At 40.9% G+C, this 16,000-nt stretch overlaps 1 protein-coding gene across 1 annotated transcript in view; it reads right to left on the reverse strand.

The window, feature by feature from the left end:
• Positions 1–267: 267 nt before the first annotated feature.
• The window catches only part of LOC123455073, a 41,043-nt gene continuing 25,310 nt past the window's right edge, over positions 268–16,000 (reverse strand). The window contains exon 3 of the mRNA XM_045134771.1: positions 268–637. Coding sequence (XP_044990706.1) covers positions 268–637 — 370 coding nt within the window. The remainder of the gene's footprint in view (positions 638–16,000) is intronic.

The following is a 16,000-nucleotide window of genomic DNA, read 5'->3' on the forward strand; positions in this document are numbered from 1 at the left end:
CTAAGTGTGCATTTGTATGTTTTTTAGTAATATGGATTAATTATTATTAACACTAAAACCCTCCAATTAACTATATTCTCAATTTGAAAAATTAAAATAAGGCCGGAGATGGGACTCATTGATAGGGCTTTTGAAAAGTCCTGGGTTCAATAGCCAATAAAGCCAAAAAATAAAAAAGATAGGTGAATGGAAAAAATAAACTGTGCCCACGCTAGCCTTGAACTCATTCAGTAGTTCTTGAACTAGTGATGTTCCTGCCTCACTCAACTATTCAAAGTAACCACGATTATAGGTCTGTTTGGTCATGAAGCACTTAATCATAACTCTGAGATTTTCTCTGACTTGCTGACCGTGGCTCCATTTCCTAGTCCTCTTCCTGGTCATGACGTCTATAGCAGCAACAGCTCCAGTGTCTTTATCACCTGGACATCCCTTCTTAGCATATGGGTTAGACACAACTCTCTCCACATTTGCATTCCGAGTCATGCCCCACCTCAAACCTGTAGTTCTGTGTTCTTGCTTTTCTTTCTCTTTGTCTCCATTCCTAGAAAGTCTGTTGATAATTAGTTTTCCCTGATGCCCCCTCCTTACTTTTAGTCTCAGTACTTCGTATTTGAGCAGCCCTATTAATATCTTTCTGTGCATGAGAAAGAGTAAGTTTTAAGAAACCAGAGATTTCTATCTTCTGCAATGACTCCCTCTCTCTCTCTCTCTCTCTCTCTCTCTCTCTCTCTCTCTCTCTCTCTCTCTCCCTCTTCCTCTCTCTTTCAGCTGAAGCACAGCCTCTCACTTGAGCTCCAGGGCTCATGGACTCATGGACTCGGCTCTTCCAGCCTGCCATATTGTTCTGTGGAAACTCTGTCTTTGCCTCCTCACTGAATTACAAGTGTGCCCCTACGCCTGCCTGACATTTACTTAAGTGGTCACTGTTATAACTTGCCTATTTCCTGTTATTCTTTTCTGTCTCCTTTGCCTAAGTGACAAACAGCACAGGAGGCTGCAGACAATTCCTGTCATGCTTCCCTCACCTCCCCAGCATCTTCAGTAGTGTAAAGTATTTAATAAATACCAACTTTCACACACAGATGACTGACAAGTTGGTAATTCTGCACGAATCTTAAATCCTAGCCACTTTAGCCATTATGAAGCTAAAGAAAAGAAAAGGAGAGGATGTGGTGCCATTGTGTGATGGGCTGAGCTGTAACATTTTCTGGCTCTCAGGCAAAATGTGAAAAATCAGGCAGGTAGCAGCTCCAAAGGCCAGGGAAAAGATGGCAATGACATGTGCTGAACATGGGACTGCTGTGTATGTGCAGAATGCAATGAGGGCTACACTATGTAGGGATTTGGGCCTTGAATTTATCATTCTCTCTTTTATGTGCTTTTACTTTGTTTGGCATTTAAAATTCATGGGCATTCATTTGTTTTATTTTTATAAACATGTTTATTACACACAGCACACTTGTAAATGCATTGTTAGTTCTATCTTTAGAGACAAAAGCTCTCAAGTCTGTGCTAGGTCCTTCATTGCTGTGAACTCTTTTCAAATTCTATATTAAAAAGAAATCAGAGTCAGTTACTCAAATTGTCTTTTTTATTTAACTTGTATTTGATGTATGAAATCTTTCCAGATGAGTGGTAACATTTTGTTTTATTAGAGATTAGCTCTCACTACTGTTTTCAGAGAACGTTCTGGCTGGCTTCTTTCAGCAGGAACTTGCTTATAAATTGGCCCCATAGACTTCAGACTTTGAGACTGTTAGCAAAGGGCATGCAGAGCAGCATCTGTTTGTTGTTGCCTGAATTACAGCTCCCCTTTGATGTCTTCCTGTTACTGAATGTACGCATCAGCTACCCTAGCACCTCTACAGCCTGGAGTTGATGGGCACAATCATGCCATGAGAATCAGCAGAGAAATGGGGAAATTACATCCTGGTTAGAAATAAGCGGTGCCTCCCCTGTTAATACAGTAATGCAGCGTCTATGACTGTATTTCTCTGAGGGACACTCTGTCTTGACATCCATCCATTTTTGCAAATTTCCTAGCATTTTTCCTTTTTTGCTAAGGTTAAGAAAATATTATGTTTTTGTGTGTAATTTTTTAAACAAAATCTTGGTAAGTAGCCCAAACTGCCCTATAATTTGCTATTTTCCTGCCTCAGATTCTAGATTGCTGAGATTACAGGCAAACATTGTCATGCTCAAGTCTATAAGATGTTATTTTAAGATATTTTATTAATTTTAGCTTTATTGTTTTAGAATTATGAAAAAAATTGATATAATCAAGATATAGAATATGACATATATATGTATACAAGGTGAAATGATTACCATAATTACTATACCCATTGTCTCATGTAGTCACGTGTGTGTGTGTGTGTGTGTGTGTGTGTGTGTAGCAAGAACTCTAAAAATCTACTCCTTTAGCAAACTGAAAGGACAGCACAATATACTTTATTTTACTAGGGTTAACATGCTAGGTTCTTTTACATCCTACAACATGTTTACCTTATAATTGAAATTTTGTGGCTATTGACCAACATCTTTCCATGACCCAATTACCGACTCCCAAATCCTGGTAGCTGTCATTCTATTCTCTGCTACTATAAATTGTTTTGCAAAATTTATTTTTATTTTATTTGAGAAGGACAGAAAGGGGAGAGAGAGAGAGAGAGAGAGAGAGAGAGAGAGAGAGAGAGAATAGGCCAGCCACAGCCTACAGCCACTACAAATGAACTCCAGAAGTATGCACCACCTTGTGTATCTGGCTTATGTGGGTACTGGGGAATTGAATCTAAGTCCTTTGGCTTTGCAGGGGAGCACCTTAACCCCTAAGGCAATCCTGCAGCCTATAAATTCAACTTAAAAGAAGAAAAAATGAAGATAAAATGCATTGTCCCAAAGCTTGCATATGAGAAGTAATTATTCTGCATGTTCAGAAGGCTGGAGAACAAAGAAGCAGATACTAATTTTTTATGAGTCTCCGTATGTGTTACTCATGTGACCCAGAGGGCCAGCACTCAGACCACTGTAAAATGTCCCCTAGCTCTGACATACTTTGCTAACCCCATAGAGGTTATAAAACTGCCTTACAGAACTCTTCATTATGCAGATGAGGAAACCGGGGTTCCCAGAGGAAAGTCTGGCACACTATGCACTTTGGTTCTGTGATAAGAGTGGCTCTAGGTGCCCAGGTACTTGCTCACCATGCTCCTGGTTTGTTCATCTTGTTTCCTGAAGGAGATATTCTGTAGATACTGAAGTCAGAAAGGTTGATCTCAGAAATTGAAGCTGATTAGAGTATGGACTCCCCCATTCTGTAGATTGCTGGTAACCCAAAATGTTTTTCCCCATAACCAGAATATTACGGCTAGAAATGTAGACAATAGTAAAAACATGGGGCTCTCTGCCCCTAGGTTAAATACCATTCTCCTGCCTAGCAATAATATTGAGAACATTTTTAAACTCCTTACATCCAAGGTGTCTCATTGTGACATCTAGTCATAACCTTACCATAACATAGAATGTTTGTCAGAATTAAAAATCAGTGTTTGTCACACATAGAGAAATGAGGACTGAGGTCATGTTAAACAAGGAATTGTGTGCCAAAACTGTGCAGATAAATATATACCCATGAGTCAGATAGAAAGGCACTTTACAGAGAGGACACAGATCACTGAAGTCATTAGCAAATCTATTGTGAAGGATACTATGAATATTGTGTCATTCAAAAAAATTCAGGCTTGAATTTGTTTATTTTTCTCATTCTAATGCAGAAAACAAACCAGACACATGCTAAGCATCTGTTGAAGTGTCCCCACAAGATACATAGTTGGGGAGACTCATGTAATACAAGACCAGAGAATCAGGGTAAGGCTGCTTTGTAAAAGGGAGGGCAAGACCAAGGAGAGGCCAGTGCTGTGTGAGAAAGTAGCTCCAAAACAGCTACAGTGAGGTGTGAGGCAGACTGCAGCTGAGAGAGGGCAGGTATATAGACACTTCAGAGAAAACTGAATTGACATATGAGGGAATTACTCAAATGCGGTTATTAAGAGGACCATGTAGAGTTATGACCTTCATTGTTCAGTGACCAGTAGCTCTTGTATTCAAAAATTATAGCATGTAAATCTTCCTCACCTCAGCCCCTTATATATATAGTCATAGCTAGTGAGTCCTGTGCAATGTGTGATGCTGTGACATGAAGGGGTGGTGGACTGATGTCTCAGTCCACTTGAGCTACAATAACAAAATACCATAATCCGGGTAACTTAACTAAAGTACACTTATTTTTATAATTATGGCACTTGGAATTCCAGAACAATCAAAGCCCCAAGAGACACAGAATCTTATGAGGACTAGCTGGATCCTAGATCATGCAGAGCTGTCTCCACCATGTGTCCTCATATGGTGGAAACAAAGAAGAATCCCATCCCCCCCTCTCTCTCTCTCTCTCTGTGTGTGTGTGTGTGTGTGTGTGTGTACATGTGCATGAGTACATGTGTATATTAATGCATGTGTCTATGTACACATATGGAGAAGAAGTTGATGTAGGGTATATTTCTCAGTTGCCCTCCACCTTATTTCCTGGAGTAGGGTCTCTCACTTGTACCTTGTAATCAAGACCCATTGATTCAGATAGTGTAACTAGCCAGCTAACCTAAGGGCTCTTCATGCCTTCTGAGCACTTTAATCATAGGCTTGGTATGCCATCAAACCCTTCTGATGTTTTCCTGGCTTCAAGGGATCCAAACCCAAGTCCTCGGGCTTGTGTGGCAAGTGGTTTTATCCACTCAGCCATTCCCCCACCCCTTGGGTCTCATCTGTAAGAGCCCTAATCACTTCATAAGGATGCTTCCTTCAATACCTGAACATGTTTGAAAGCCCCCTCCATTCCACTGTCATTATCTTGGGGATGGTGTTTTCAGCATGTGAATTTTAGGGAACACAAGGCTTTGAACCACAGCAGGTGGCATGTAGATTTGAGATTCCCAGACTCAGTGTGGCAGAGAAGCTCTATAAACCAGTCACCACAGCCTGAACTGAAACAGCTTTCTTTGTTGTGATATTTGGATATTTCCAGACCCTTTTGCCCTGACTGAAGACAAATTATCCTCAAAACACAGCCATACACAAAGCACTGGGCACTCATAAGAAGCAAGTACATTTTACAGTTTTCTTTCTGGCTATCAAGATAAATAAAGTAATGCAAATTACTTTCTAAAATTCCCTAATAACCTGGGTAACATAACATTTATTCTGTATAAAGAAGCTGCTGGAGGCAATAGGACACTATGTCAGGAACCTAGTCCCCACTATGCTGGGGAATGTCTACGAACACAGGGTTCTGTACATGCAATAAATATGAAACATTTTCCACAATGCCACATGTACATATTAGCATTCCTTTATCCTTTGTCTCCCTGAAAACATTCATTCATCTTTTACAACCAGAAGAAGTACACTTGCCCCCATTGAGGTACCTCCCCGCAGTGTGGGTCTATACCTTGAATCCCATAGTCTGGGAGGCCTTTCTTTCCAGACATATTTTTCTTCCTTTTTCTTTTCTTTGGCATGTGTATTGTATGTGCATGTATCTATGTGCATTCAGCGGGAGGGGACATGAGGGTGTATGTCGGTGTGTGTGTGTGTCTATTCCTATGGAGACCAGATGTTGATGTTTGATTTCATTCTTAATTTCACTACACTTGAGTTTTTGAGACAGGGTCTCTTGCTAAATCTGGAATTCACTTAGTTTTCTAGACAGCCAGCATCCACTGATTTCCACTGAGCTAGAAAAGTGATTACAGGCATGTGCTGCCACACTCAGTTTTTTTTTTTTTTTAAGTTTCTTTATTTTTAGGGTTTTTGGTTGTTTGTCATTGTTTTTACAAATATTGCAGTCTTATATTCCTTTACCCACAGTCCCACTTTCCCTGAGGGATTTCCTCAGTAGGGTCATTGGTGCTCATTGCTGGGTAAATTACTTCTCAGCCAGTTTTTAGCAGGGGGTGGGGAGAATGTTGACTGTGTCTCAGGGATTTTCTACCAATCCTGTGGCTCTTACAACTTGAATCTTTGGTATGTCTGTTAGCAATCTGATTCAAAATTGAGTTCTCTATAGCCTCTGGGTTTCTGATTTGATGTGTTTTGATTGTCCAAAGTGTCTATTGTCTTTCCCTGGAGTTGGTTGTCAGGCTGCTATGTATTCGGAGGAATACTCATGTCACATTAAGTGGTTACTAGAGAGGAACCCAGAGCACCATGCTTAACAAGCCAGCACTTTTCCCACTGAGTCATCTTCTCAGACTCTGGCCCAGGACTATATAATCAGAGCTTGACTCTGGTGCTGGTCATCTATGACAAAGTACAAAGTAGACATTCACGCTGTTCTTCCTGTCTGAACCTCATTTGTTGCAATGCTCTTAACACTGGACATTTTGTCCTATAAAATGGGGATGTTAGTTTAATAACATTTACTTCAGTCAACAAATACGAAGAGTATCTTGTGTGACTCAGTCCTAGGAATATATTTAAGAAAAGTTCTGAAAGTGCAGGGCTTTTGTGTACTGACTTCTAAACCAACACACATTCTAACAATCACATGAATGAACACACAATGAACTGAGTATGTAATTCCAGTAAGATAAATATCCAAAGATGTAGATAAGGAGGCACAGATGGGTGAGAACTCCTTTCAGTGTAGTTTGTGGGGGATGCTTTCAGAAGACGCTTTGCCTGTACTGATATGATCAGTGAGGAACGAGCAGGCATAAGATAAGCAACATTTTCTGGGGTGGGGAGATTGCTCAGTGGATAATGTTTGACATACAAGCACAAGGCCCTGGGTTCAGATCTCCAGCATCCACCTAAAATACTGGGATGGTGGTCTGCCTAAATCCCACAATTGGAGACAGAGACAGAGGATTCCTGTGGCTTGCTAGTTGAGTAGGCTTCAGTTTCCATAAGAGATACTCTGTCAAAAAGTAAGGTGGAGATTACTGAGAAAGACAGCCAATGTTGACTTCCGGCCTCCACATGCACACACGTATACCACATGCATACAAACACACATACACACTTGCATGCACAAATATATAAGTGGGGGAGGGGTCCTGACAGAGTGAAATGGAGGAATTGGGAAGTTATATAATCAAAAATAAGGAAAGGATAGGATTTCCTTTGGATTTTCCAAAGAACATGTCTGGTGCCATGTGCTAGAAGAGAGAATGTAGACATAAATGGGTACATACAAATTGACTTTAAAAGAAAGAATTTGACTATTTCATAATAACTTTGACCAAGATGTCTGAAATTTTCAGGCTAAATCTCTGCCCCACTCTTAGAGCTGAAGTTCTGGAAAAGCCACTAGTTGACAAGAAGGCAAGTACCACACTGAGCACAGATTTCCTGGGAGCCATGAGAAAGGAAATTGACAAAATGCCTAAGTGGATCTAATGGGACTTTAGTCATAAAATATCACCATTTTTATATTTTTCATATTACAGTGGATAGACAGGGCACGTTATCACTTGCCTATTTCATACCTTCTGTTCTGTTAGAATTTTGTTCTTAGAGTAAATTTGCACCCTTGCCCCAATGGCACAGTTCAGGTTGTCCTGCCCTTTTCATTATGAGCCATGTTTACCAAAGGTTTATAACTTGGCTGTGAAAGACAGTTGGCACTGAAATTGGAAACTTGGCATGAACAATTTGGCATAAACATTGCCCGGAAGCAGTTTTTTTTTTTTTCTATCTAAATTTGAGAAAAACAGGCTAGGTCATTTTCAAGTTATTTCTGTTATTCATGCATAAATAAAATGACGCCTGACAGCTTCAAACAGTTGCTTGCTTTCGCACTCCCTAAAAATAGATTTGATCCAAGAAAAGTAACATTTGGTAAACAAATACTCCATGAATGGCTGTTAAAAAAAATTTAAGAAAAATGTGGAGTGAATATGTTAAATAGAAAGGGAATATGGAAGTGTTTTAAAAGTCACTTGTGTCAGAAAGCAGGAGTCAGAGAAGGTATTATTAAATAATGATACACATTCTAGAATTTAGAGATGTCCATAGACTCCAAATTAGAAGGATAAATAAGCAAGACAGGCTTTCAAGTAAGTTTTTGTTAAGATCCAAGTCTCACTCTATACAAACATCTGAGGGAACTGATAGGCAAGGCCCCACAAGACAAAATGCGTGATTTCTAAACATGTTTGCAAAGATCAGTGGAGTATAAAAATGTGATTTCAATTGGGAGGAGAAGAAGGAGGAGTGATAAGATAAAATATATAACTAATTGACAATGGTTGGAACCCCTTCTTATCTGTGAGTTGCAGTATGTGTGCTGCAAGTTCAGCTAGCTGTGTCTGCTCTCTAAAGGGAGAAAGGGATGGTGTCAAACATTCCCCAAAGAACATCTTTCTGGCAAATTTAAAAGTCAGCCCTGACCTAAGGTGACGCTTGACAACAGTCCCCACTGAGGTCGGTGAGGTGTGGGCCGAGTGGACTTTCCCTGTGGTCATCCTATCAGGGAAGAGAAAGAAACCTATTTGGGCAAAATAGAACCAAGCCAACTCAAACAGAAAGTAAAAATAAGTCAGAGAGGAAAGAATGTCAAAAGCTGAGGAATGCAGTCAGCCCCACCAGAGCTGTGTGGGAGAACACATGCTCCTCATGCAAAGATTCGCCCGACAGAAGTGTCTGAGAGCGCGTGCTCCGTGGGCAGGGCATAGCCAGTCCAGCCAGGGCCTGTGCGCCCTACATCACGCTCTTCAGCCAGGGCCTGTGCTCTCTACAACACACTCTTCAGGGAAGAAACATTTCATTTGGCTTGCTTTCTGTGGTGCCTTTCAAGTGACTTTTGAGCTATTGTTACTGCTCTACTGAGAGGAAGTTAAATCTGTAGAGCTTCAGTTAGCAAAAAAACTATCTTGTCTTCTAGTTTAGAGTGGTTTCAAAGAAATAGGCAGAGAAATAGAATTCTGCCATTTGATTATAGAAGCATTTACTTGATTAATACCTTGTAGTCAAAACAGGGGCCAGAGGATAAGAGTGGCTCAATCCCACACGAGAATCAGACAAAAATATTCTGGGACATACCTCAGACCCTTGACTCTAGAACCATTTATGTCACTTTCTCCTAGGATAGATACTTCCTGGTGCTAGCAAAGAAAGTCTATGACTCTATTTATGTACTCTGATATAAAGATTGTCCCCATGGCAACATAATACTTAGGATGCTAACTGATCACATGCTTTGCAATAAGATTTTATACCACTGAGCATCATGTGCATGGTGAAGTACTTTACACACACAGGATAATCCAGTTGAGACTGTTCTGGAGCCACAAAGAAGGAAAAGTGATATGAGAATCATAGGGGTATGCCAGGCATGAGAGGGAAAAAGCAGGGTGTGGGGTAGGGAGAGGGGAGGCTCACTAAAACTCAGCAGGTGATAGGCTTTGTAGAAAATACTGGGAACCAACTGGGTGTGGTGGCACACAACTTTAATCCGAGCACTAGGGAGACAGAGGTAAAAGGATTGCCATAAGTTTGAGGCCAACCTAAGACTACATAGTGAATTCCAAGTCAGCCTGGGCTAGAGCAAGACCCTACCTTGAAAAACCAAAAAAAAAAGAAAAGAAAAGAAAGAAAGTGAGAGAGAGTAAAGATAGAAAGAAGAAAGGAATTATTGGGAACCCCTTAGTGTTCTCTCAGAATTTGCAATTAATTCTAGCTATATATTTGTTTTGTTTTGTTTTTTGAGGTAGGGTCTCTAACTCAGGCTGACCTGGAATTCACTATGTATTCTCAGGGTGGCCTTGAACTCATGGCGATCCGCCTACCTCTGCCTCCTGAGTGCTGGGATTAAAGGTGTGCACCACCACACCCGGCACCTAGCTATATTTTTTAAAAGTACATAGTTAAGATGAGTTGGCTCATTCTCTTGACTCAAGGGCTTAGAATGATTGTATTTACTGCTATATTCTCCACTCTTACAACTATACTTGCTATTCACCAAAGTTTCAACACACAAGAAGGAATGAATGAAATCGTACTGAAGTGGTATCCTAAGTTCCTCAGCAGTGACACTACAAGTTGCAAGTGTTGACATCTCCAGTCAAAGATGGTGGGGTTTTTTGTTTTGTTTTTATTTTTAATAGACTTGCAGGTAAATCTTGGAGGGTAAAAGAAAATTTGTGATAATAACATAAATGTATTAGTTGTTTTCCAAAGCTGTCCATTGTACCCCCCTCCCCCCCCTCTCTCTCTCATGTGTGTAATCTCCAATGAATGAGGGCCTCTGAAAAGCATGATCATATATAACTAATCACTTCTAGAGCACTATGTTTTTCAGCTAGATTTCTTAAATTTTTTTTTTTATTTGCAAGGTGAGATAGAAATAGAGATAGAGAGAGAATGGCTATGGCACAGCCTCTACCAGTGCAAGCAAACTCCAGATGCAGGGACCACTTTGTGCATCTGGCTTCATGTGGGGACTGGGGAATTGAATCCAGGTCACTAGGCATTGCAGACAAATGCCTTAACTGCTGAGCCATCTCAGCAACCCCTAGTTAGATATTTTAAACCTATAGGAAAAGAAGTTGCTTATTAACTGTGGGTTTGGGAAAGTTAGTAGAGCAGTTCTGGAAATACTAGAAGAAAAGAGCAACTGAGTGGAAATACAGCTTGTAACCAAGTTACGTCTTATTTTGCATACAACTTATAATCAAGAAGAGTCCAATATCTGTTAGTTCAAGTCTGGAAGGCAAATCCCAGCATGTTCTAGATGAGTGTGATTTGTGACCCTTCTCACTTGCGCTACAGAGCATGGCATGTGTGAGAAGCCCTTGTGAAGCTTTAGCATGGAACTTGTCCTGCCAAAGGTACGAGGCTTACTGGCATGTACCACATTGCTGTTGCCTATGTTTTTATACCTCGTACTGAAGTCGGGAGCATGGGAACCACACAGAATTGGCGTGCCAGAGTGCCATGTGCCAATGGTTCTTGAGTATTGCCAGCACATCTTAGGAAAGGAAAGGGAAAGCTAACTGCACTATGAATTTTGGAACTGACTTGGAAATGAAGAAGGAAGTAGCATAGAGAAGAGTATAGGCTTCAGAGTCAGAAAGGCTTGGGTTCATTTCCTCCTTCTGTACTTGCAAGGCTTACAGCTTTGGAGAAGTTACATAACCCATTTGAACTCTCAAAATCTCTTCTGTGAAGTGGGCTATTTGTATGAGCAAGTGGACAATTCATATGCAATGACCCTAGGAGAAGGAACCCAGGAGCCCCCTGCTGCTGACCACACATATCCACTCCATCAGCACACCTGACAGAGTCTACTTCCAGACTGACCCTGACTTTGAGCTATACTACATTTGCTTTTCCAACGAGAGCTCTCTGCTGCCTGGCACCTATGTTCCTGTGTCCTATTCCCACTTCTTCTCTTGTTTCCCCACAGCATGCATGCTACCGTACAACACTGGGCTAACATCTTTATTCCGTACACACACTCTGTGGTGGCTTGGGAGCACTCTCTAAATAAAGGACTGAGTGGAGCCAGGCTGCTACCCTATGGGATCCTTCCACACACTTTCTTTTCTCCTGTGCTTGTTCTCTCACCCTGGCCCCTTCCCTGTTGCAAGCTCCCTTACTCTCGTGTGATGACTCTCACTGCTCCAGCCTGGAGGATGCACCATCATCCTTCTAGTGCCTGAAACTTCATAAATTTTACCTTTAATGTACAAATTCCACCTCTTTAAATTAGCTTATTTTTGAAGTAGAAAGATCTTCTCTACCCAATATAACAAAATATATGATGTTTAATCTTGTTTGAAATATTTGGATCAATAATCATCTAAGAGGCAATCTCTAGGTATGTTTGTGAGGGATTTTCTAGATTAGATTAATTGAGGTATGAGGAGCTTCCTTAAATATAGGTGGCTCCCTTTTATGGGATGGTAAGTGAGGTAAGTACCAGCATTTACTCCTTTCTGTCCTGACTCCATGCTGAATGTGAGCAGCTGCTCGGTCCCCCTGCAGCTCTGCCTTCCATGCCAGAGTGGATGCACTTCCTTGAACTGCAAGCCAGAAGAGCCATTCCTCCTTTCAGTCTCTTCTTGTCAGGTAGTCATCAAAGAAGCAAGTAACTAATACACTTACTTTACTTTCTGTATATGGGGGGAGAAGGGTGATAGAGAGAGAAGGAAGGAGGGAGGGAGAGAGAGAGGGAGAGGGATGGAAAGAGAGAGAAGCTGTAAACATATGCACCACATGTGAATCTGGAGGTGACAGGACAACTTCAGGGTGTTGATCCTTTCTTTCTCCCTGCTTGAGACAGGTCTCCGTTGTAGTTTGCAGCTGACACAGCCAGACTAACTGTGCCGTGAACGTCAAGGTTTTCCTGACTCTACCTCGCATTGTTGTGGGCACTGCGGGATTACAGACATACCTGCCTCTGTATGTCTGGATCTACATGTGTGTTGAGGATCCGAACACTCATAGTAGACCTGCACAGAAAGCACCTTTGACCCCTGAACCGTTTCCCCAGCCCCCATTTGCTTTCTTTCTAGTGCTCATCTGAACTCTCCTTTCCCTCATGGGATGATTTATATTTCCAGGCCCACCAGGACTTCTGCACAACTGCTGGGAGCGCTGCTTCTCTGTGAAGGAGAGCTAAGGGTCCGGGAGGTGTTTGAAGTTTAGCCTTGACAGACAAGTTGGATGCTTTCATCCGTCAGTCCTCCTGGGAACACCCACACAGAGCCACCACATAGAGATGACCCTGTCTCTTACTTGATTCCTAATCTGATCAGGTTGACAATAGAATTTAACTGGCACAATGACTTTGTCTGAATTCTTGTCTGTAGACAGTGCTGGGGGCTATAAAACCACTGGAAAATCATTTGAGTATTAAACTTGTTATCTTAGATAATCACATTCTACTATAAATTATAATAATATGCTGGTTTAGACAAAGTAAAGAGGATTGGAAGCAAATAATGAGTTGTTGAGTTCAGCAGTGGCTCCAATGCAGGGTTTGAGAGGTTGCAAAACTAGGCATAGAGCTGTGTGCCTATGATTTTTGAACAGTTTTAGCAAGGGCTCTTGTAGGTCGTATTTTCACAGCTTTATAAATTACTTTATCCCTTGCATATAAAAGCATTAATGATGAGAAGAGGTCAGTTACATTTTATTGCATTTTAAGGGAAATTATATATTACAACTGAATTTGCAAATTTGGGTATTTTCAAAGGTCATGGGATGTATGTCTCAGGGAGGTAAAGGAACATTATGAAACTGATGTTTTATTAGCTATCTGAAGAATGGCTTTTGATCTGTTATCTACTTTTGATTTAATCCCCAGACTTCATATGCAGTCTGCCTCACTTCCTCTTATTGCATATGTGGTCTTTGGACAGAAATAGCAGCAATGAACATAGAGGAGTATGATCTCAACCACAAGGTGTAACCTTAGGATGAGGAGGTGGAAAGCAGGAGTGACCTTTGTAAGGTAACTTACTTCAGATATTACAAAATCTAGGAGGAAAGGGATATATGATCTGAGCTGGTGCCAGTTTCCAAGGGGGCAATCTGTTGAAGAAAGAATGTCTTGACTGTTGTTCTCTAGCAATGTTGTCAAGTCTGGGTATCTACTGTCACCTGTCACCTTACCAGACACATCATGTTCATGCATATTCATCTTCCCAATAGATACTGTTTTTTTTTTTTTTTTTTTTTTTTGGTTTTTCAAGGTATGGTCTCACTCTGGCTCAGGCTGACATGGAATTCACTATGTAGTCTCAGGGTGGCCTCGAACTCACGGTGATCCTCCTATCTCTGCTGGGGTTAAAGGTGTGTGCCACCACGCCCGGCTAATTTTCCTTTAATAGATTAGGAAATTCCAACTCAGCCTAAGAAAACAGCAAGTGAGTAGTCATGACAAAACTCAATATAGTCTTATAATCATCCATGAAAGTGATGACTGTGAGTCTGGGGAGATGGGTCAATTGGTAAAGTGCTTGCCTTGCAGGCATGAGGACCTGAGTTCAATATCCAGAAAACAACACTGAAGTTATTCTCTGGTCTCCACACTTGCACACCTACGTGAAGAAACACAAATGCACACACACACACACACACAATTAGCATATCGGTAGAGAATATAATGAACACATAGCACTGTCTGCATAAATATGACACATCAAGTGGAGAAACAAAAACAGCCACCTGAGGTAGACACACCTGTCGTCCTACTTTGTAGAATCAGTAAGGGCAGACTGACTACTTAAAATGCTGTGTGTCTGACTAGAGTCCACTTTTCACGCAGCTCTTTGTAGCGATCATCCCGGAATCACAGGAGTGTCTCAACAGAGCTGCCCCAGTCCTCTCAGATCCTCGTAAATACTGTGTGCCTCTGACCCTGAGTACTGTTATGTATGAGAAAAGTACACCATGAGCTATGTCTCACGGGCAGAGTGAGAAGATTCTCGCTGACTTAAGACAGTGTTCCAAATCCTTCTGTCCTCAGAACTGATATGGTTAGGGATGTGACTGACTGTGGTAGAGAAAAGTGTTCAGCATGTCACTGAAGGGACTGCACAGTTTAGCTGAAGGATCTCACTGCCTCATTTCCATTATACTTTCCCCAGTAACCCTATCTTATAAGTCATGCTTCAATTTCCATCATCAAATTCTTTTTCTTTAATGAGTCAGGATCTTATATAGGCCAAGCTATACTCAAACATATTATGTAGCTAAAGATGACCTTGAACACCTGAAAATCCTATGCCACCCAATCCCCAACTATTGGAATTACTGGTGTATGCTATCTTAGCTATTATTTTTTTTAAGATTATTTATTTGTTGATATATCTATTTATTTGCAAGGGTAGAGAAAGAAAGAGAGAGAGAGAGAGAGGAAGAGAAAGAGAATGGACATGCCAGGACCTCCTGCCACTGCAAACTCCAGAATGTATGCACTACCTTGTGTATCTGGCTCTATGTGTGTACTGGGGAATCAAATCCAGGCCATCATGCTTTTAAACAAATGTGTTTAACAGCTGAGTCATCTCTTCAGCCTACAACTGTTCTTTCTGAGTGCTGATAAGAGTTGCTTGTTATAAACTCCAAGATGCCACTCAGCCTACAGAGCTCCAGCTATACTGTTGATCTGAGGTGTCCTTCCAGCCTCCCATAGGATGAAAATCTTTCTTTGGCAGGCAAAGTATTTTGATGATACTGATAAGTTGTCATTTTACTCTAGTGGACTCTGATCTACTTTAGTTATCCATGCTTATGCACATGCACAGGAAAGACAAGTCTTGATTCCAAATGTTCTCTGGATCCCTACTATTCTTCTCCCCTTTTGTTAAACTACTCGATAAGCACTGCTCTTCAAATCGTGAAAATACTTTATTATCTTGTCCTTCTACTCAACTGTAACTTTGTTGTGTGTGAAAATAATTGTTTCCTACTTCATCATTATGGTATCCAGCAGGACATTACGTGCTTGAGTATACTCAATAAGAGTTACATGTTGGGTCATGATTTGCAGAGACATTTATCATACTAATAACTGGGGGCTATCTCCACAATGCACGACCCATTTTCATTAACAAGGAGAGTCTAATGGGAGGGGGTAGACCATAGATGAGCCTAAATAATGGTACCAAACTGCCTGTATTCACTGAAATGAAAACTAATAAATTAAATTAAAAAAAAAAAGAATTAGCCAAGAAGTATGAAATGAAGTGTGGAAAAGCATATCTACTCTAGGCTGGAGTGATCACCTCTTTCTTGCTCCAAGAAAAACAGAATATTTGTAAAGCTATCTTAGCATAAGTTAACCAAATTTTCATACTGATGAGTATAGTCTTCCTAGATAAATCAAACTGACTCTCACTTTTTAAAAATATATATTTTTTTATTTATTAGAGAGAGAAAGAGAGAGAGAGAGAGAGAGGGAATGAATGGTCATGCCAGGACCTCCAGCCAC

Source organism: Jaculus jaculus, chromosome 15 (genome assembly GCF_020740685.1).
Source record: "Jaculus jaculus isolate mJacJac1 chromosome 15, mJacJac1.mat.Y.cur, whole genome shotgun sequence".
Taxonomy (NCBI): domain Eukaryota; kingdom Metazoa; phylum Chordata; class Mammalia; order Rodentia; family Dipodidae; genus Jaculus; species Jaculus jaculus.